This window comes from Leucopleurus acutus (genome assembly GCF_964270905.1).
Source record: "Leucopleurus acutus genome assembly, chromosome: 2".
Lineage (NCBI taxonomy): Eukaryota > Metazoa > Chordata > Mammalia > Artiodactyla > Delphinidae > Leucopleurus > Leucopleurus acutus.
The window spans coordinates 118,820,118-118,842,676 of record NC_139143.1 but is presented as its reverse complement, the minus strand read 5'-3'; the positions used below and the strand labels follow the sequence as shown (position 1 = coordinate 118,842,676).

The 22,559-nt window shown below is 40.2% G+C and overlaps 1 protein-coding gene across 1 annotated transcript in view; it reads left to right on the top strand.

Annotated features, from left to right (window-relative positions):
* Window positions 1–3,507: 3,507 nt before the first annotated feature.
* Window positions 3,508–22,559, top strand: part of DNAI3 (dynein axonemal intermediate chain 3) — a gene marked incomplete at both ends in the record, with an annotated part of 71,969 nt that continues 52,917 nt past the window's right edge. The window contains 6 exons of the mRNA XM_082859106.1: window positions 3,508–3,571; window positions 3,978–4,016; window positions 16,359–16,540; window positions 17,126–17,230; window positions 19,807–19,956; window positions 21,082–21,281. Of these exons, the coding sequence (XP_082715232.1) occupies window positions 3,508–3,571; window positions 3,978–4,016; window positions 16,359–16,540; window positions 17,126–17,230; window positions 19,807–19,956; window positions 21,082–21,281 (740 nt within the window). The remainder of the gene's footprint in view (window positions 3,572–3,977; window positions 4,017–16,358; window positions 16,541–17,125; window positions 17,231–19,806; window positions 19,957–21,081; window positions 21,282–22,559) is intronic.

The following is a 22,559-nucleotide window of genomic DNA, read 5'->3' as shown; positions in this document are numbered from 1 at the left end:
TTTCAAAGATGCGAACATGCCCCTGTATGCCAGCTGTAGTACTGTACTACTGTACTTTTCAAGGTACTGTATTGTAAGATTAAAAATGTTTTTTTGTGTGTGTGTTTTTTATGTATTATTTGTGTGAAAAGTATTATAAACCTATTACAGTACAGTACTGTATAGCCGATTGTGTTAGTTGGGTACCTAGGCTAACTCTGTCGGACTTACGAACAAAATGGGACTTAAGAACGTGCTCTTGGGACAGAACTCGTTCGTATGTCGGGGACTTACTGTAATATATACCCCCTTTACCTCTCTGATCAACTTTACCTCCTAGTGTTCCCCTCAATCACTCCACTCCAGCCATCTCGTGTTTTTTTAAAAGTGCCAAGCATACTCGCCCCAGAACCTTTACACTTACCATTCCCTCTGCCTGGAAATACCCTTTTTTTCCCTAGATATCTGTATTTCTGGCTCTCTCGCTTCTCTTAGGTCTTTGCTCCAACGTCACTTAAGTGAGGTCTTCCCTGATTGTGACCTCCCCACTCCTACACTCCCTCTCCCTTCCTACTTGATTTTTCTCCTTAATAGTTATCACCATCTGAAGTACCAATTATTTTGCTTCTTTCTTTGCTCTCTCCCCACTAGGACATAAGCTCCATCAGGGCAGGGGTTTTACCTATTTTTTCACAGCTGTATTCCTAACACCTAGGAAATCATCTGGCACATTATAGTCACTCAATACATATTTGTGGAATAAATAGTGGTGGGGGGGTGACTGTGTGTGTGCGCGCACACATGTAGGGTGGGTTTGGGTGAGCTTCACAGTGTTTTTGTGTATTTTAAGTCAAATACAGCTGAAATCGAATATGGAGATGGGTACATTGATAAAGAACCTCCTGAGAAAACAGATTAGTTTCAAGGTTTGAAATTACACTAAGTCTGGGAAGTGGGATGAAGGACACTTGAGAGGCTGAAATGTTGGATCAGAGCCCTCCATGGCACAACGTTTAAAAAGTAGAAATTCCTTAATTGTCAGAATCGTAAAATGCTGATTAAATAATAAAATCCTACCTTTCTAGGTAAAGACAATACTTTTAAGTAGCTTCATTTGTATTGAAACACAGTAACTATTTATCACTGAACTCCAAGGGATAGTCTCATACAAAGGTTAAGGGCATGGACACTGGAACCAGACTGCTTGCGATCACACCCTGACTCCACCATCCGCAGTTTGCACGTACCCTCAGGCAAGTTACCTGACCTCTCGGGGCCTCTGTTTTCACATCATAAAATGAGCATGAATATCATAGTATTAATAAAATGCCTATCTAAAAGAGTGGTTAAAATTAAATAAAGAATGCAGGTAAAGTAGTTAGAGCTGTGCCAGGCACATAGCAGTATTCAATAAACATGAGAATATTATTACTAAAATCATTATTGCCATTTGAAAAAATACATGTGAAAAATCTGAAGGGAAAAGTGTATATACACAGACACACGCACCCACACTTTAGTCAAGATTTAGTAATCAAAGGACTAGGTATAAAGCAATACGTGTGATATTTTGACTGTGGGCTATGAAATAATATTCCACCTGGGGTTGGCTTATTATAATGAGGCAAACCAGTCTCAGATGACTGAGTTGATGATGATGCAAATTTTTCTCAATTCCTAACACCCTACCCTGTGAGGTAGGTTTTATTATTATCCCCATTAGACAGATGAATACACTGAGGCTTAGGAGATAAATCATTTGCCTAGGGTCACTAAGCTGGTAAAAAGTAGAGTCTGTTTTTAGCTCATGCAGCTCAATATCCAAAAAACAACCCGATCAGAAAATGGGCAGAGGACCTAAATAAACACTTCTCCAAAGAAGACATACAGATGGCCAAGAGGCACATGAAAAGATGCTCAGCATCACTAATGATTAGAGAAATGCAAATCAAAACTACAATGAGGTATCACCTCACACGGGTCAGAATGGCCATCAAAAAATCTACACACAATAAATGCTGGAGAGGATGTGGAGAAAGGGAACCCTCTTGCACTGTTGGTGGGAATGTAAATTGATACAGCCACTGTGGAGAACAGTACGGAGTTTCCTTAAAAAACTACAAGTAGAACTACCATATGACCCAGCAATCCCACTTCTGGGCATATACCCTGAGAAAACCATAATTCAAAAAGACACGTGTACCCCAGTGTCATTGCAGCACTGTTTACAATAGCCAGGACATGGAAGCAACCTAAATGTCCATTAACAGATGAATGGATAAAGAAGATGTGGTACATATATACAATGGAATATTACTCAGCCATGAAAAGGAATGAAATTGGGTCATTTGTAGAGATGTGGATGGACCTAGAGCCTGTTATACATAGTGAAGTAAGTCAGAAAGAGAAAACAAATATATTACAACATATATGTGGAATCTAGAAAAATGATACAGATAAACCAATTTGCAGAGCAGGAATGGAGATGCAGACATAGAAAATGAATGTGTGGACACAGAGGGGGAGGGGGAGGGGGATGAATGGAGAGATTAGGATTGACATATATACACTACCATGTGTAAAATACATAACTAGTGGGAACCTGCTGTATAGCACAGGGAGGTCAGCTTGGTGCTCTGGTGATCTAGGTGGGTGGGTTGGGGGGTGAGGCGTGGGAGGGAGGTCCAAGAGGGAGGGGATATGGGGATATATGTATACATATAGTTGATTCACTTCATTGTACAGCAGAAACTAACACAACATTGTAAAACCACCATACCCCAATTTAAAAAATGTATATTAAATAAAAGTAGAGTCTGTTTTTAAACCCTACTGGTCAGACTCCTGAAATCACACTCCTAATCATTTAACAAGATGGGACACAGGTGATCATTGAGGAGATGACAAGGATTTAGTGTCACGGCAGTGATCTTGGCCATACTATGTCCTGTCAGAATTGATGAGTAATTCCATAGCAAACCTTTGGAGGTATTCTCTGACAGTGCAAATTAGGACACAGTGGTTACATGTACCTATGCTAGGACAAAAGTACTATTTAAATTATGTCATTTAAAAATTATGTATGTATGTGCACATGGTGAGTCTGTGTCTGCCCATGGACTTTAAGCCTGTGTTTTTAGCTGGGTCACCTGACAGGGAGCTAGGCACAGGACAGTGCAAAACAGCTCCCTGGAATAGAAACAGGAGCAAGAGGCAGGGGATCCAGTGTCCTCTCTTGTGGTTCCATGGCAGGGCCTGTGGCGGAAACCTTGAAGTGTTGGCAGGTCACCTCCTTGTGCTTCAGTTGAATGGCTCTGCTGGAATGGCAAGATCTCATTAGGAAGATTGTTGTTGCAATAAACCTGTGGTCACAGAACACCCATTCTATGAAGATACATGTCGATTTAGCTGAGGGCAAAACTTAGAAAACATATTCTTATGTTTACTAAATGATAATGCTTACTATTTGGAACTGTAAACCAGAATTTGCTAATGATATTCTCTCTTTATGCAGCCTAAGTTAGAGCCATGGCTCCAAAACGTCAAAAACAAAAGCGCTCAAAACGTGGCAAAACCAAAATAACGTTACCTGGTAGGACTGTTTTTTCATCAATGGGATTTTTATGGATTTAGTATTCGTATATATATTAGCAGCTAAAACGATCATGGTTTTATGTCTCAAATAAATGTTTTTGCTGTCATAAAGTCAAACACAAGTGGAATTCAAAACACGGGGATTTATTATTATTTTTATTCATTTCATTAAAATATCAATTAAATGTCATATCATAAATGTCATAGCAAATATATCACTATGAGATAATTCTGTAAGAAAGACAATTATTCAGTTTCTATTTAATTATTCATAAAATAGCTTAAGTCTTCACTGTGTATTTGCCTTATGTTTCATGTTTTAAGCCTTGGTAGAAGATTGTAGTAAACTAAGATACATATTCCACTCAAAAATGTAAATTTGACATCATTTTATTATATTCTAGTTAGTGAAGAAGCAGAACCTGTGAATATGGAGAGCATGGGTAAGTGGAAATACAATTTAGAATTTACGTCCCCAGTTCTACTACATTTTAATATGCAATAAGCAAGGGAGAATATTACAGACTGAAATGATTGATCAAAATGTGCATGGACTAAAGTTACATCATGTCATTTGGAATATAAAATAAAATTTTTAAAGAAAAAATAAAAAGTAAGAGTGGAAGAGAGAATTTCAAACTGAGAAATAGACTTGGACCAAGCAGTCCCTTAAAAATCCAACAGGTATGATTATTGAGAGACCTTTTATAACTGTAAAGTGTGTTGTCTGCAAGTCATTACTTTTATTATAATAGTATTTTTCAAACTCTGATCATGGGCAATATTTATCTGTACGCTATGGTGGGGTTCCGCTATTTCAAGGAAAGAGGCTGATTTTTAAGCAAATAAACTAGAACTTAAACAACCGAACTAATATGGTTCCTACTTTTAGAGGTTAAATAATCTTATTCCAACAACTTTTATTTTTGTTGTTGTTGTTGAAACTTTTTCTCAGAGTTGCCTTAGATGATGCACTTCATGTTTAGAAACAGAGGGGAAACAGTGAGGGTGGGGAGGAAGAATCTCTAAAAGCCTTGCTGGTCATTGTAAAGATTTTGGCTTTTAGGATGGGGAGCTGTTGGTATTTAAGCAGAGAGGTAACATGATCTGACTTACTTTTTTTTTAATTTAACATCTTTATTGGAGTATAATTGCTTTACAATGGTGTGTTAGTTTCTGCTTTATAACAAAGTGAATCAGTTATACATATACATATGTCCCCATATCTCTTCCCTCTTGCGTCTCCCTCCCTCCCACCCTCCCTATCCCACCCCTCTAGGTGGTCACAAAGCACCCAGCTGATCTCCCTGTGCTATGTGGCTGCTTCCCAGTAGCTATCTGTTTTACGTTTGGTAGTGTATATATGTCCATGCCACGCTCTCACTTTGTCCCAGCTTACCCTTCCCCCTCCCCATATCCTCAAGTCCATTCTCTACTAGGTTTGTGTCTTTATTCCCGTCTTGCCCCTAGGTTCTTCATGACCGCTTTTTTTAGATTCCATATATATGTGTTAGCATACAGTACTTGTTTTTCTCTTTCTGACCTACTTCACTCTGTATGACCAACTCTAGGTCCGTACACCTCACTACAAATAACTCAATTTTGTTTCTTTTTATGGCTGAGTAATACTCCATTGTATATATGTGCCACATCTTGTTTATCCATTCATCTGTTGATGGACACTTGGGTTGCTTCCAAGTCCTGGCTATTGTAAATAGTGCTGCAATGAACATTGTGGTACATGAATCTTTTTGAATTATGTCTTTCTCAGGGTATATGCCCAGTAGTAGGATTGCTGGGTCACATGGTAGTTCTATTTTTAGGTTTTGAAGGAACCTCCATACTGTTCTCCATAGGGGCTGTATCAATTTACATTCCCACCAACACTGCAGGAGGGTTCCCTTTTCTCCACACCGTCTCCAGCATTTATTGTTTCTAGATTTTTTGATGATGGCCATTCTGAACGGTGTGAGATGATATCTCATTGTAGTTTTGATTTGCATTTCTCTAATGATTAATGATGTTGAGCATTCTTTCATGTGTTTGTTGGCAATCTCTATATCTTCTTTGGGGAAATGTCTATTTAGGTCTTCTGCCCATTTTTGGATGGGTTGTTTGTTTGTTTGATATTGAGCTGCATGAGCTGCCTGGAAATTTTGGAGATTAATCCTTTGTCAGTTGCTTCATTTGCAAATATTTTCTCCCATTCTGAGGATTATCTTTTCATCTTATTTATGGTTTCCTTTACTGTGCAAAAGCTTTTAAGCTTCATTAGGTCCCATTTGTTTATTTTTGTTTTTATTTCCATTTCTCTAGGAGGTGGGTCAAAAAGGATCTTGCTGTGATTTATGTCATAGAGTGTTCTGCCTATGTTTTCCTCTAAGAGTTTTATAGTATCTGACCTTACATTTAGGTCTTTAATCCATTTTGAGTTTATTTTTGTGTATGGTGTTAGGGAATGTTCTAATTTCATTCTTTTACATGTAGCTGTCCAGTTTTCCCAGCACCACTTATTGAACAGGCTGTCTTTTCTCCACTGTATATTCTTGCCTCCTTTATCAAAGATAAGGTGACCATATATGCATGGGTTTATCTCTGGGCTTTCTATCCTGTTCCATTGATCTATATTTCTGTTTTTGTGCCAGTACCATACTGTCTTGATTACTGTACCTTTGTGGTATAGTCTGAAGTCAGGGGGCCTGATTCCTCCAGCTCCGTTTTTCTTTCTCAAGTTTGCTTTGGTTATTCGGGGTCCTTTGTATTTCCATACAAACTGTGAATTTTTTTGTTCTAGTTCTGTGAAAAATGCCAGTGGTAGTTTGATAGGGATTGCATTGAATCTGTAGATTGCTTTGAGTAGTATAGGCATTTTCACAATGTCGATTCTTCCAATCCAAGAACATGGTATATCTCTCCATCTATTTGTATCATCTTTAATTTCTTTCAAGGATCTCATTCAGATTTCACGAAGAAATTAAAACCTTTACAGACAAGCAAAAGCTAAGAGAATTCAGCACCACCAAACCAGCTTTACAACAAATGCTAAAGGAACTTCTCTAGGCAAGAAACACAAGAGAAGGAGAAGACCTACAATAACAAACCCAAAACAGCTAAGAAAATGGTAATAGAAACATACATATCAATAATTACCTTAAATGTAAATGGATTAAGTGCTCCAACCAAAAGACATAGACTGGCTGAATGGATACAAAAACAAGACCCGTATATATGCTGTCTACAAGAGACCCACTTCAGACCTAGGGACACACACAGACTGAAAGTGAGGGGATGGAAAAAGATACTCCATGCAAATGGAAATCAAAAGAAAGCTGGAGTAGCAATTCTCATATCAAACAAAATAGATTTTAAAACAAGGACTATTACAAGAAACAAAGAAGGACACTACATAATGATCAAGGGATCAATCCAAGAAAGAGATATAACAATTGTAAATATTTATGCACCCAACATAGGAGCACCTCAATACATAAGGCAAATACTAACAGCCATAAAATGGGAAATCGACAGTAACACAATCATAGTAGGGGACTTTAACACCCCACTTTCACCAATGGACAGATCATCCAAAATGAAAATAAATAAGGAACCACAAGCTTTAAATGATATATTAAACAAGGTGGACTTAATTGATATTTATAGGACATTCCATCCAAAAACAACTGACTTATGTTTTTAAAGGGCCACCCTGGCTACTCTTTTGGGAATTGCAGGGCCAAAGACAGAGGTAGAGACTAGTTAGGAAGCTATTGCAACAATCTAGGAAAGAGATGATGGTGGCCAGGCCAAGGGAGCAAAGAGGTTGTAGGTGTGGTGTGTGAAGGCAGGGAGGTGGTGGGAGGATGTTAGCAAACAATAAATAGCATTGGAACTGGGTGTGCTGCCCAACAAATGTTTAATGAATGCACCACCCAGAAACTTGGGAGTTATCTTTGACCCCTTTCTTCCCGTCAACACCTCCTCACTTGCATCTAAACCATACCAAGTCCTGTCAATTCAACACCTAAAACATATCTCAAACCCATTCAATTCACATAATCTCCACAGCTGCAACCTTAGCCTCCACATCCCTCACTTAGATTAGATCCTTAATCCCTAACCAGTATCCCTGCTTCCACTCAGCCTCCTTCAATGCATTCTGCACACAGAAACCCTCTGACTTGGCTCTTTCCTGCTTAAACTCTCCCATGGCTTTTCTTTGTTCTTATAGTGGTCCTGGCTCCACCTTCCTCTCTGACCTTGTCTCTCTATTCTTCACCTCCATCTACAGCTCATCAGCCTTACTTAGCACAAAACATACTGAATTTGTTCCTGCCTCAGGACCTTTGCTCTTGCTGTTCCCAATGCCTGGATAAGCCTTCCATGCACCTACCTCCTTCTCATCATTCAGATCCAGACTCCAATCTAATCTCTGCAAGAGGCCTTCCTTGAAGGCATTTCTTTCACCTAGTACCCTATTGTATTGCCTTCATAGCACTTATAATTCTGAAGTTAAAATACAGTCAATTCTCATTATTCATGGAAGTTCTATACAGTTGCTGCAACGCTGAATTAGCAGATACTGAACCATTGCTCCTAGGGAAAATACAGGATTAGGTTCCTCCAAGCCTCTGGTCACAACATTTCATTAACCAGTTAATACATAACCTTGTTTTATGTGTGTTTCTCTTTAAAGATGACTTATTTAATATATATTGCTGATTCATTAACATTGAACTCACAGCCAACAGCACTATAATTCATGCCTGACTGATGCTTATCTAATACACATGTTTTCTTGTAAAACATATCACAGCCTTCTTGCACTTAGGAACACTAGACAGCACTTCAGCAGTAAGCTTGGGGACCATTTTAAATAGGCAAATCACCAATACAAAGCACAAAAATGTGAAAAATGTGGTACTATATAGACAGTGGAAAGACACTGTTTGCAGTATGAGAGCACATGGAAGATGGTAGAGCATCATCTTGTCTGACCTTACCTGGCAATGTGCACATCAGGCAATTCACATTTTTTGTCACTTTAAGCATGCCCACTAATGAACGTGAAAGCGCCACAACTATCGATCTTGGGATTACAAATACATTTTAGCAAGTGAATTTGCAAATATAAAATTTATGAATGAGGATGGAGCATATTTATTCGTTTATGCATTTATAACACGTAGCTGTTTACATACATACCCATGCTGGCCCTCCCTTGTGTGTGCTCTCTCTCTCTTTCTTTCTCTCTCTCTCTTTTTCACACACACAAGCTTCAGGGGAACAGAAACTCTTGTTCACCCCTCTACCCCAATGCCTATCTTGATACAGAATAAGCACTCAATAAATATTTGTTGATTGATTGATTGAATAAATGAATGAATTGCTTTCCCTGTTCTTCCTGTTTAGACAGACCACCAGCACTACCACCCTCCTTAGTTCTATGTTCTATCTCTCACCCTGTTTTCTCCTAGATAGCACTTGTCACCATTTGTCCTTATGTATTTCTGAGTGTATTTATCTATTTAATGTCTGTCTCCCCCTCTAGATTGTATACCCTGGCACTAGCACCATGCTTTTCACATAGTAGCTGCGTAGTAAAGATTTCCTGACTAAATAATTAACTGGTAAGCAAATCCATGGACCTGAGAATGGGGTATGGTGGAGAGGTGTCAGCTGAAAGTATATGGGCTGAAAAATAGATGTGAGTATGTTTCTTTAAGGAGAAAAAAGAAAAAGAAATCTTAGCACTTTGTAGTGAGACTTGAGGGTAGGTTTTGACTTAGCATCCCCTTATTTTACAGCCTCTCTCTCTACCCCCAGACTCCCCTCAGGCAACACCAGGACCCTCTGACTTCCTTGATGTGGGGTCTGACATTGTCAGCTGTCACTCAGGACTTGTGGCTGTTATGCTGCAGGGGACTAGGTTTCCCTTTCCTACCAAGGAACCAAGGGAGCAATAGACTAGCTAAAAACTGTCTCCTAATTAAGGCAACGTCTGGAGGTTTCTAGAGAAGAGGTATGATTTTTACATGTAGTTAACATTTACGGAGTAACAGCTTTGTGCCCGGCATACCCCTCATCCCTTCAGCTCTAGGAAGTAACATTGCTGTGGCCATTACAAGATGGAGGTGCTGTGACTCCCAAAAGTTAAATAATTTACCCAAATTATAAGTCACACTTTAATACAGGTTAGAGTATCTGTGGTGTATTAATGGTCTATTGCTGCTATAACAAATTACCACAAATTTATTATCATACAATTTTAGAAATCAGGAGGCTGAAATTACTTTCACTGGGGTAAAGTCAAGGTGTTGGCAGTGCTGGTTCCTTCTGGAGGCTCGGAAGGGATAATCTGTTTTGTTACCTTTTTCACCTAATGGCTCCCTGTGTCCATTGACTCTTGGCCCCTTCCTCTGTCTTCAAAGCCAGCAGCATAGCATCTTCTAATCTTTCTCTGGCGTAGACCTCTGCCTCCATGTCACATGTCCTTCCTTGGCATTGACCCTCCTGCCTTTCTCTTATAAGGACCCTTGTGATTACATTGGACCCACCTCAGGAGCCCAGTAATCTTCCCATCTCAAGATCCTGAACTTAATCACACCTGCAAGTCCCTTTTGGCATGTAAGGCAACATAGTCACAGGTTTCAGAAATTAGGACATGGATATCTTTGGGGGGACATTATTCTGTTTACCACAAGTGATTAATAGCACAGTTTTTGGAATTAAACAGATGTGGTTTGAATCATAATTCTGCCACTTAATGACTGTGTGACCACAAACAACTTCACCTCTCTGGGCCTCTGCTTCCTCATCTGAAGAACGAGGTAGTGATACTACCTCATGAGCTTGTTGCAGAAGTTAAATTAGGTAGTCCATGCACATTTCCTTACAGAGAGCTGTCTCAAAGAAGGTTTGCATTTTACTGTTGTTAGTATAAAAACAAAATACTATAAAGATAGAGAAATAGGGAATTCCCCTGAGGTCCAGTGGTTAGGACTCCGCACTTTCACGGCCAAGGGCCCGGGTTCATTCCCTGGTCAGGGTACTAAGATCCCACAAGCTGCACGGCGCGGCCAAAAAAAAAGATAGAGAAATAGATCAGTGAATGAGAATAAGGAGTCCAAAACTATATTCACATATATATGGTCGATTGATTTTCAACAAAAGTAAGTACAAAGGCAGTTCAGTGGAGAAGAGAGAGTCTTTTCAACAAATGATGCTGGAACAATTGGATATTTACATGCAAAAAAGTGAACCTCAATCCATATCGCACATTATATACGAATATTATCTCAAAATGGATCATAGACCTAAATATAAAACCAAATATTATAAAACTTCTAGAAGAAAACATAAGAGAAAAATCTTTGTAACCTTGGATTAGCAAAGATTTCTGAGATACAACACCCCAAACTGTAACTCTTAAGAAATCTTTGCCTAATTCATTTTTTCTTTTATGAAATACTAGTCAGAAATATAAAGGAATGAGCTACTGCTACGTGCAGCAACATGAGTGAATCTCAAAATAATTGTGCTGAGCAAAAGAAGACAAACAAACAAAAGTGTTGTGCAATTTTTAAGGAAATGTGCATGGACTACCTAATTTAACTTCTGCAACAAGCTCATGCGGTAGGTATCACTACCTCATTCCTCAGATGAGGAAGCAGATGCCCAGAGAGGTGAGTTTTATAACTATTCCATAAAAAACAAACTACTTATCTATAGCAATAGAAAGCAGAGCAGTGGTTACCTGGGAGTGAGGAGGGGTGCTGGGAGAAGGGGCAGGAGGAAACTTTTGGGGATTATAGATTTGTTCTTTATCTCCATTGTGATGATGGTTTCATGGGTAAATGCATATGTTTATCAAATTGTACACTTTAAATATATACAGTTTATTATTTATCAATTATATCTCAATAAAACTGTTTTTTTTTTAAAGTAAACAACAACCAAAATGCTAAAAAAAAAGATATGGATGAAATGCACGGGGCTTATTTACATACTCTGGTTCAATATGCAGGACAACTGATGTGTGACCTATGATTTATATTGCACCGACCTCTTCCTTGCTCGCACAGCAAGATTCCGAGCTAGTTAGTTGTGTGGAGCTTGAGTCTGTCTTTGGCTCCTGCTCTACCAAGTGAATAACTGTCATTCACTGCATCCTATACAGTGTATCTCTCTTACCTCCCTGACTATCTGTGAAGGTGGAGGAGGACCATCTCCTGTGCTCTGCTGTGTTCACGCTTTTTTTTTTTTTTTTTTGCCGTACACGGGCCTCTCACTGTTGTGACTTCTCCCGTTGCGGAGCGCAGGCTCCGGACGCGCAGGCTCAGCGGCCATGGCTCACGGGCCCAGCCGCTCCGCGGCATGTGGGATCTTTCTGGACCGGGGCACGAACCCGTGTCCCCTGCATCGGCAGGCGGACTCTCAACCACTGCGCCACCAGGGAAGCCCTGTGTTCACCCTGTGTTCACACTTTTGAGAGAAAGTATGGCCTGCTAGTTACAGTGCAGGGACCTTGGTTTGGATCCTAGCTCCCCTATTTCTAACTCCCAGCCCCCAACCTTGGATACCTTACTTGGACTCTGTGGGCCTCAGTTTTCTCAGCTAAAAAATGGAGACAGGGCTTCCCTGGTGGCGCAGTGGTTGAGAGTCCGCCTGCCGATGCAGGGGACGCGGGTTCATGCCCCGGTCTGGAAAGATCCCACATGCCGCGGAGCGGCTGGGCCCGTGAGCCATGGCCGCTGAGCCTGCGCGTCCGGAGCCTGTGCTCCGCAACGGGAGAGGCCACAACAGTGAGAGGCCCGCGTACCGCAAAAAAAAAAAAAAAAGGAGACAATTACAGGAGCGGCGTCTGAATGTTGTTATGAAGAGTAAATGAATTAATAATCCATGTAATGTGCTTAGAATAGCATCTGGCAGTAGGTGCTTCACAGAAGCTACTATAATTAACATGCTGTTATTTACTCACACTGTTATTCACTCACTGCACTGGCCTGGCCCCCTATCCAGTAGGTCTTGCCCTCATGGCAGGCACTCCTGACCTCTGTAAGCTTCAGGAGGCCCTGCAGCCCTTCTCCTCTGCTCCAACATCCTTCTCACCCTCCTGGACCTCTCTGCTGGAGGCACAACTGAGCCCAGAGCCCATCTCATCGCTAATCACCAGAGCCTCATTGTTACATACCTACAGTGCTATCTTCAGTGCAGGCCTCAAAGCCTAAATAACAACAGTTCTTACCCTGAACTTAGCCAGAGACCCTTGGGGTGGCCAGTAGCGTCAGGCCTTGCTCTGTTTAGTTTGGCCATTGTTCAGGTAGGGCACGGAGGTACTAGACTCTAGGAGTTCTGTGTAGTCTATTGGCTACTAGTTGCCTGCAGTTATTACCGATTCCCGACCCCAGCCAGAAACAGGCTACTACTACTGCTAACTTCTAGATAAAGGAATGTTAGATCCTCTATTAAAGTTGCCTTGAAAAAGCCCCATTAGTGTAAAAGGATTATTTTTATGACAAATATCCAGCCAGTAGGATTTGAAGTATGTTTAGTGGGAGCAGGTGACATAGAACACCATCTTTGTCAGTGTCCTTCCAGTTTTGTGGAGGGTAGGAAGCTTTCTGGTCTTTGTGAGCACCTCTGTTTATGAAGGGCGGCCACCTCCTTTTTGGCTTCAGCTCAGTGTGGGTCTCACAGTTCCACCTAGTGGTTTTCCAAGACAAAACTCCAAGGGCTGTTATGCATCGGACACTCTACAAATTACGGCTGGCAGTGTGATTTTAAAGGATAACTTGCATGTGAATCGAGTCAACAGCTGTTTTGGGGCAGACCCCGAGGCTGTGGCTGCCCTGCAACGTCACCTCTGCCTCACCAGCTGCCAGGATCTGGGCCCTGAGGTCCCCCCCGAGGGTGTGCTGGGGGCCCTGCTGTGTGTGAAGCTCTGGAGACCCCCTCATCCCAGGCGCCAGCACACTGCTTCCTGTCATAAGCACCCCCGGGATCCCGCGTGCCCTCTGGCCCTGGACCATCCCATCTCTGACACCTGGACAGCTCCCGCAGGCACATCGAGAGCGGCTTATCCCTCCAGCCACAGCTGCTGCACTCTAACCCCAAGATCCCCACCCCTAACCCCACAATAAATATGATATGAAGCAAACAAACAAACAACAACAACAACAAAAAAAAAAAACAGTTGCCTTTGAGCATCCTCTACATGCAGGTGTTAGGGTTAGTATTTTAAGGGGAGATAAAAATGGGCAATTTGTCCCTAATTTATGAACCGCTTGTATTCCAAATGTTTATTATGCCAACTGATTGCAATTTGGAATATATTTCCATACATAATCAGTGTTATGCATAGAGTCACTAATCACCTGAATAATCATATCATAGAGCTTCCAGGGCGAGGGGTCAATGTTTCTGTGGGAAAATAAGCTCAAAATTCCTACTTGAGAGGCTGCATGCACTTTTCGCCTCGAGGACGCACCTGTTGAGCAGTGGGAGGGAGGATGTTGGGACATCCAGGTGTGGGGGGCCTGGAGAGGATGGGAGTGGGGTCTGGGGCCCCCGGAGCATTGAGTTGGGGGAGGGAGTTCTGGGGATAAATGCAGAACTGAACCTGGGGTGGTAGAAGCTGATGGTGATGAAAAGGATAAGAAAATGAGAGGTAGGGTTGAGAGAGAAGATTGACGCAAAACGATAACTTGTCTTCTTCCATCTGCTGTCCCAGGGCTTGCTGCTGCCCAGGACTGACCTGGGGTGGGGGGCAAAGGGACAGGAAGAACAGGAATGGAAGCCTGTTGAACCTCCCCTCCCTCCTCTTTTGAGGGCAATTCTGGGACTGGGGAACCAGAGGAGGGAAGAAGGATTCCCTACCTCACCTTCCTCCCCAGTTCCAGGTTTACTAATACAACCTAACTGGAAAGTCAGTAGCTTTAAAGTGTGAAGAACTAGGGCTTCCCTGGTGGCGTAGTGATTAAGAATCCGCCTGGCAACGCAGGCGACACGGGTTCGAGACCTGGTCCAGAATGATCCCACATGCCGCGGAGCCACTAAGCTCAGGCACCACAACTACCGAAGCCCGCTCTCCCTAGAGACCGTGCTCCTCAGCAAGAGAAGCCACCGCAATGAGAAGCCCGCGCACCGCAATGAAGAGTAGCCCCTGCTCACCACAACTAGAGAAAGCCCGTGCACAGCAACAAAGACCCAACGCAGGCAAAAATAAATAAATTTAAAAAAAAAAAAGTGTGAAGAACTGAATAACAAGTTTGACTGAAAAAGAGCCCTAGGGAGCAGAGGTACCTATCTAGGGTCAAGGGAAGTTTCTTTAAAACGGGAGACCATTGAGCAAATCAGCATGCTGAGGGCAAACAGCGCAGAGGTAGGAAAGGTTGACGGGAGAGGAAGAGTTGATGGGCTGAGAAGGGTGGAGAGGGGCAGGCAGGTCTTCGAACTGGGGGGAAGGGCAGAAAGACGGGGCCTGTGCTGATGAGCTGGTGGGCAGGGCTGCGGGACATCACAGGATTCTTTGCTGTACAGACACAGAATTTTCTCTGTGAGAGGAAGCAGGGTCACCTGGTGAGAGAGAGCAACAGGTGAAGGGGTGAGGGAGGAGGTGTTTTAGGAGAGCAATACAGGTTTGATAGAGTCTAAGATGGTGATAATACCTTTGAACCAATAATTTCACTTTTACAACCTATCCTGGGAAAATAATTTGAAAAAGAACAGATACATGTATATGTATAACTGAAAAAAAAATATGAACTGCTATTTTCAACTGTCATTCAGGCCATTTCTGTACATTCTCATCATATATAACTGTCTTGGTTCTTACGCTTTTGTTATTCATTAGATCTTAAGTATTAGTTTTGAGAATTTGACCTTTGTCTTCTTCCAGATTTAAAATATAATGTTAAACCACACACAAATTTTTTTTTAAAACCTAAGAAAATAATCTGAAATGCGATAAAAGTTTATAAACTATATATTTGTTTGTAGAGTTATTTATAATCACTAGAAACAAATGAGAAAAAATGTAATGCTTACCAACAACAGAACAGTTAAAAATTATGCTATAGAATTACATTAATTTAAAATGATGCATTAGAAAAATTATATAATGTCATAGTAAAATTCTAGTGACATAATAGTAAGTATGAAAGGCAGGATTTAGAATTTCATTTAAGATACTATATATGGAGTGACTGGAAGGAAATAGAGCAAACGATTAATAGAGGTTCTCTCTTGAGAGATAGAATTATGGGGAATTGTTATTTTTATCTTTTTGACATTAAAAAAATTTTTATTTTATATTGGAGTATAATTGATTTACAATGCTGTGTTAGTTTCAGGTGTACAGCAAAGTGATTCAGTTATACATATATCTATACTTTTTCAGATTTTTTTCCCATTGAGGTTATTATAGAATATTGAGTACAGTTCCCTGTGTTATACAGTAGGTCCTTGTTGGTTATCTATTTTAAGTATAGTAGTGTGTATATGTCAATTCCAGACTCCCAGTTTATCCCTCCCTGCTGTCACATTTCCCCTTTTGTAACGATACGTTTGTTTCCTAAGTCTGTGAGTCTGTTTCTGTTTTGTAAATAAGTTCATTTGTTGACATTTTTTATAATGGATAAACTTACTTTAAAAATATGAACAATGATTTTAAAGTCTTTTAAAATTTTAACCAAGGCAATTATTTAAAGCAAACAATTGCATGTTTCTTAGTGTTAATATTTTAAATCGTTATATTTAATGTCCAAATTCCACTTTGCCTTTCCCAGGTCATCCAGAAATTTATCCTTTAGTGTTAACTAGCAAGACCCAGGAGATATTTAACTGCAGAATAGATGAAGATGTCACAGATGAACAACCTTATAAACTTATCAGAAAAGAAGATATTTTTGCAGACTTTGAAAACAGAGCTGCAGTATCTGATTTCTACCCAGTCAAAAAAATTATTCAGGTAAGTACAGTATCCCTCTTTATTTTTCAGTCCTACCTCAAGAGGTTCCTGATACATAATCACAAAAGTTGGAGAGATTTCTGAGTTCAAATCTGGCATTTCCCATTACTTTGGGCAAATGCTAGCTTGCCCATCCCTCCTTGGGAATCCTTCTTGATGACCCTTTGTGAAAAGCGAACTCCTATCTGTGACATTTTGTCTTACTCCACACCCAGAAAAGCTCATCCTTGCCCAATTTTAGCTAGAAAGGGAACCTACCCTTATTTTCCCATATTGTTTAATTCATAATTTTAGTCCTGATTTGTCCACAAACATGCTACAGAGCACAATACCAAATAAAAGGAATGCTTCCTTTTTTTCCTGTTAGAAATAAAATTGCATGGTAAGTTTCCCTGGATGCACTGTGTTTTAAGAGCGTTTGTAAGTTAATAAAATAACTTTGCAATTTGAGGTTATTAACCATAGGTTAGCACTATGGTTATCTTCTATGATTGATTGATTAAAGAAATATTAATTTTGTGTCAAATCTGAATAAACTGAATGACTACTGAACATTAACCTTCTGTTTTGATTATATTTTTGTAGGAATATCCTGGAGATGAGCTTCTCCTTGTTTACGACAAAGACTTCAAATATGGACTTAACTTTTATCTTATTGGAACTGAAGAGGGCAAGGAAAACTATTTAAATGTAAGCACACCCTAAGCAATCTGTTGATTGTCAGAAGGAAGCAGTACCTCTGGGGGAACCCCAGACATGGTCATGATTATTCTCGTTCAGCTCTGATTCCCTGGGGCCTAGAGTAGGTGGGCTAAGGGTGAGCTAACTCAGACAACTCAGGGTAGCAGATACTCTACTTATTTGCCCTTCATTTACCCAGTGGGACTGGAAACAACAAATCTGGAGTACCACTGCTCTCGGCCATTCCTTGGTCCATATTCCTGTTCTTCTCTTGCCATCACCATGACTTTGGGTAAGCTACTGAACCTCTCATCTGCAAAACGGTGGCACCAATAGGGCTGTTATGAAGATTAAATGGGCTGATGCAGGTAAAGCCCTTTGTATAGTGCCTGGCACAAAGCTAAGTGCTCCATAAATTTTTGCTATGATTATTTAAAAGCAAAATTTTTAAAGGACAACTTGGTCAGTGGGCAATTGAGGGGAACAGGGTGTCAAAGATAAGCAGAATATAGAAGAATGGTAGTTTCCAAGGAAAGGAAGTCAGTTCACCTTCGGAATGTTGCGTTCAAAGTGGTCATGAAAGGCAACAGGTTTCTGACACTTGCCTTCCGGTCTGGCATCCTCATGGGGAGGTTTGGTCAAACTGAGGGAGACAGAGGGGTTTGTGTGGTTGTCCAATAAGCAAGAAAAATAAAGGAAAGCCATAGAATTTTAAAATATCGAACACTTTTTACATTTGAAATAATTTCTCAGTTAGCCTTAACATTTTCAGTTTTATTTTTATGATTGCTTTACTCTGTGTTTTAATTTTTTTATTATGGTGCAATATTTCAAGTGTATAGAAAAGCACAGATGATGAAACAAATATCTATACAGTCACCACTCAGAATTAACAAATGTTAATATTTTATCATATTTACTTCAAATTCTTTTAAAAGGAAAGAAAATATAAGAGATAATGTTTTACTGCCTCTTATATCCTCCTTAATTCAATTTTTCTAACTTCTCTCTATAAGGAACTATTATTCTAAGGTTGTTATATAGTCTTCTGTCCATGGTTTCATACTGTTACCATGCATGTATGCTCCACAAATAATACACTTTATTGTTTCTTTCATTTAAATTTTATATAAAATTGTATTATACAACTAGTTTTGCAACTTTTGTTTTTCACCAAATTGTAAAATTCTAGGATCTATTCATGTTGATATGTTTAAAATCATATACATGTAGATTGAGTTTGTTCATTGCAACTGTTTTATGAGATTTTTATCTTCTGACTATACCAAAATGTATCAACCCTTTTCCCTATTGATATTCATTTGGTTGCCCATTTTTTCACTATCATGAATAAAGTAGCAGTGAACATCTATATATCTATATATGTACCTGTATCTATATCTTTATCTGTCTGTATATCTTCTTGTGGACATCTTGGTTTAAAAAACATTTGCTCTTTATAATTTAATGGATATCATATTTATTCAAATATATAATCCTTTCATCAGAAAAACATTTCATTAAATCAGAGAAAATTAGTTTTATATTTTATCAAGTTTTAGCATTCCATATTCTTAAACGCATACAGTAAATGCTTTTTTCTTACCACACATCTTTTCCTTTTTTTCCTCTCCCCTCTTGATTCTTTCATCTTCTTTATATACATATATATATATATATATATATATATAGCCTTGATCTCTTTCTTTTTTGTCATTCTTCCTTTTTTTTTTTACATAGTTTCCCTCTCATAGTTGAAAAGCATGAACCAACAAAGAAGAAAAATAATAAGAGCTTAACGAATTTATATAAAAGCAAAGTTTATTGCAAAATATACATGTGTAATTATAACCTAAATTTGGTAATATGTATATATATTTGCTGAACTTATCTCTTTTTTATTAATTGAAGTGTAGTTGATTTACAATGTTGTGTTAGTTTCAGGTGTACAGCAATGTGATTCAGTTTTATATACATATGTGTATATATGTATATATATATTCTTTTTCAGATTCTTTTCCCTTATAGGTTATTACAAAATACTGAGTAGAGTTCCCTGTGCTATACAGTAGGTCCTTGTTGGTTATCTATTTTATATACAGTAGTGTGTATATGTTAATCCCACCTCCTAATTTATTCCTCCCCCCTTTACCTTTGGCAGCCATAGTTTTTTTTCTGGTAATATATTTTATTTTATTTTTTAATATATTATTTTTAAAACTTTTATTATTATTTATTTTATTTATTTATTTTTGGCTGCATTGGGTCTTTGTTGCTGCGTGCGGGCTTTCTCTAGTTGGGGTGAGTGGGGCCTACACTTCGTTGCGGTGTGCGAGCTTATTGTGGTGGCTTCTCTTGTTGCGGAGCGTGGGCTCTAGGCGTGTGGGCTTCAGTTGTGGCTCACGGGCTCTAGAGTGCAGGCTCAGTAGTTGTGGCGCACGGGCTTAGTTGCTCCGCGACACGTGGGATCTCCCCAGCCCAGGCCTCGAACCTGTGTCCCCTGCGTTGGCAGGCGGATTCTTCACCACTGCGCCACCAGGGAAGCCCTGGTAATACATTTTAGAATCCTATTTATTTTATTGCAGCCTCCAGAAGTTCCAGAAGAGCAAGAAGAATGTAAAGAGCATATTCCTGAAGACATATATATTTATAAGCCACCTATCTCTAAACCATGGGTTTCTCTGGGCAGTGAAAAAGAAATTGAGGAAGAATCGGTTAAAGAATCCACAAAAGAGGTAAGCAGCTTGAATATGATGTCTAGCCGTCACCTCCCTATAGCTGAGCAACACGTATTTGTGGTTTGCTGTGTTTGCTGCAGGGATATGGCTTTTTTTGATAGAAGAATGGTCACTGTCTTAGGGGGGTGTTATGGGATCAGTGTGGTTTGCTGTGTTTGCTGCAGGGATATGGCTTTTTTTGATAGAAGAATGGTCACTGTCTTAGGGGGGTGTTATGGGCTTGACTGTGTCTCCCTCCAAAAGATAAGTTGAAGTCCTAAACCCCAGTACCTCAGAAAGGAAATGAGAGGAGTTTTATCCAATACGGCAGGCGTCATTATAAGAAGACGCTCCTGTGAAAACATAGAGACACAGGGAGGATGCCATGGAAGACGGAGGCAGAAATTGGAGTGATGTATCACAAGCCAAGCAACACCTAGGATTGCTGGCCATCACATCAGAAGCTGGGAGCAGGCAGGGAACAGATTCTGCCTCAGAAGGAGCCAACCCTCCAACACCTTAGTTCAGACTTCCAGCCTCCACAACCAAGAGAGAATAAATTCCTGTTGTTTTAAGCTACCTAGTCTGTGGTATGTGGTTACAGCAGCCCTAGGAAACTAACCAAGTGGCATTCCCAGATCAGCCCCTGAGAGGAGCAATCGTGTGCAAGTGATTTATTATGAAAGGGCCCCATAAGAGAATAGGAAAGCAGCAGGACCGAGACAGAAGCCCTGCAAGGGTGCACTCTCAGGCAAAAGTCTGGCAGAGTGAAGGCTTCAGCCTGCACCTCTAGGGAGCTCTGGAGTGTAAATTATACCTCAGAGTTGTCCCAAACGGAAGCAAAAGAGATGGGCTTCCATATGTCTCCCATCAGTCCATTGCTGGCCTGGATATAAACTTCCAGTCACTTCCTGTTCTTTGCACCTTCAGGCAAAGTGGTCCTGGTAGCTCTAGAGCATCCTCCACAGAAGAGAGGTAGGTGGCTGGTGGCTGTGGGAACAGAGAGCAAAAGGACCTGGAAAGGTGCACAGAAAGTACACAAAGGGGTCCAAGAGGATGTGGGCAGAGCACCAGTGTTATCGACCACACATCATTTTTCTCCAGAGACTCGATTGTTTCCTGTACTGCTTACATGTGTTGCAGATTACATATATGATTTCTCGAAAACGAAGTGAATTTGGTGCCCCAGTTAAGTTCAGTGACCAGAATGCTTCCAGCGTAAAAGATGCCTATATTGAATGTACAGCCTACCCAGATAAAAAGTTTACCCTTAAGCAACTTGAGAGAGATGTTGGCATGCAAGTAGTCCCCAAAATCAAGGACACAAGTACTCAGACAAGATGGTAAGTATGTGATGAATTTATATGTATTTTCAAAGGCAATTGTGGTAAAATTCAGCAACATCCATGATTACTTTGAGAGATCTGTTAATAGAAATGCATTGACAGTGATGCCAGATCTCCACAGAGTAATTCAGCTCAAGATCTAATTATAGGCAACAATGCCTTTTAACAATCTTACTAGGAAAATGAAATACAAGTATATAAGACTGTAAAGATTATGAAGTGGGAAAATGGGCAATGCTGTTAATAACTATAGTACTTCTCTCAGAGAAGGGAACCTGGTCATCTCATCTGAAATATGACCATTGCCTTCTAACTTGTCTATTCTACTGCCTAAGTGATCATTCTTACGTACCAAATCAGATTGTTTTACTTCACTACTGCCCAAATCTCTTCCATGTCTCCCCATCTCATCCAGAGCCGTTAGGATGACATATAAGGTCCTCCTTCCTTCATGACAAGGCACTGTCTGCCTGTCCAGCCCTGTTCCCAAGCAAGCCCTCTGTGCTCTAGCCTATGAGCTACTTCCAGCTCCCAGAATACCTGCTCTCCCATGTTTTCCTGCCTTTGCCCTTGCTATTCCTCTGCATAAAATGCCCTTCACTACCTTACCCACCCCTCTTCACCCTTTAAGTTCCAGTTCAGTACCCCCTCCTCTGTGATTTCCTAGAAACTCCAGGTAGAGCTGATCACTCTCTCCTCTGGGTTCCCACTAGAGCTTAGAGGTATCTTTACTGTAGCACCGATGACCCATATTTTATTCATCTGCTCACCTGTCTGCCTTAGATCCTGAGCACTTTGAGACTACAAGTGATTAATTAAATTTGTAATTTAATTAAAATTTATCCAGTGAATGAATTGATGTAAAATTGATTGCTGAGGGAATGTTTTGGGGACTTGAGCTCGGCTTTGAATGTTGTATAAATCTGAAGACGTATTTAGGTAATCTATGCATATTTTTTAGGATTAAAAAAAGTTATTTTGAAATAATTTTAGATCTATAAAAGATAAGCTACAAATGTTGAATATGATTTGGAGACATAAAGGGAAAACATCCCAGAATTTTTTAAATGACCTGAACATCTAGGGGGTGGGATGAACAGAGTCTGCATGGGACCACAAGGTGACCAGCCTGAGTAGCGTGGAGGGAGCAGCAGAGACAAGCAGATTCTCTGTGGCAGACAATAGGGAATTTTGGCAAGGTCTGAAGCAAGGGAGAGGCAAGATTAAAGCTATTAAAGTAAGATGAGCCAGGCAGTATGTATTGGAGTGCAGAGG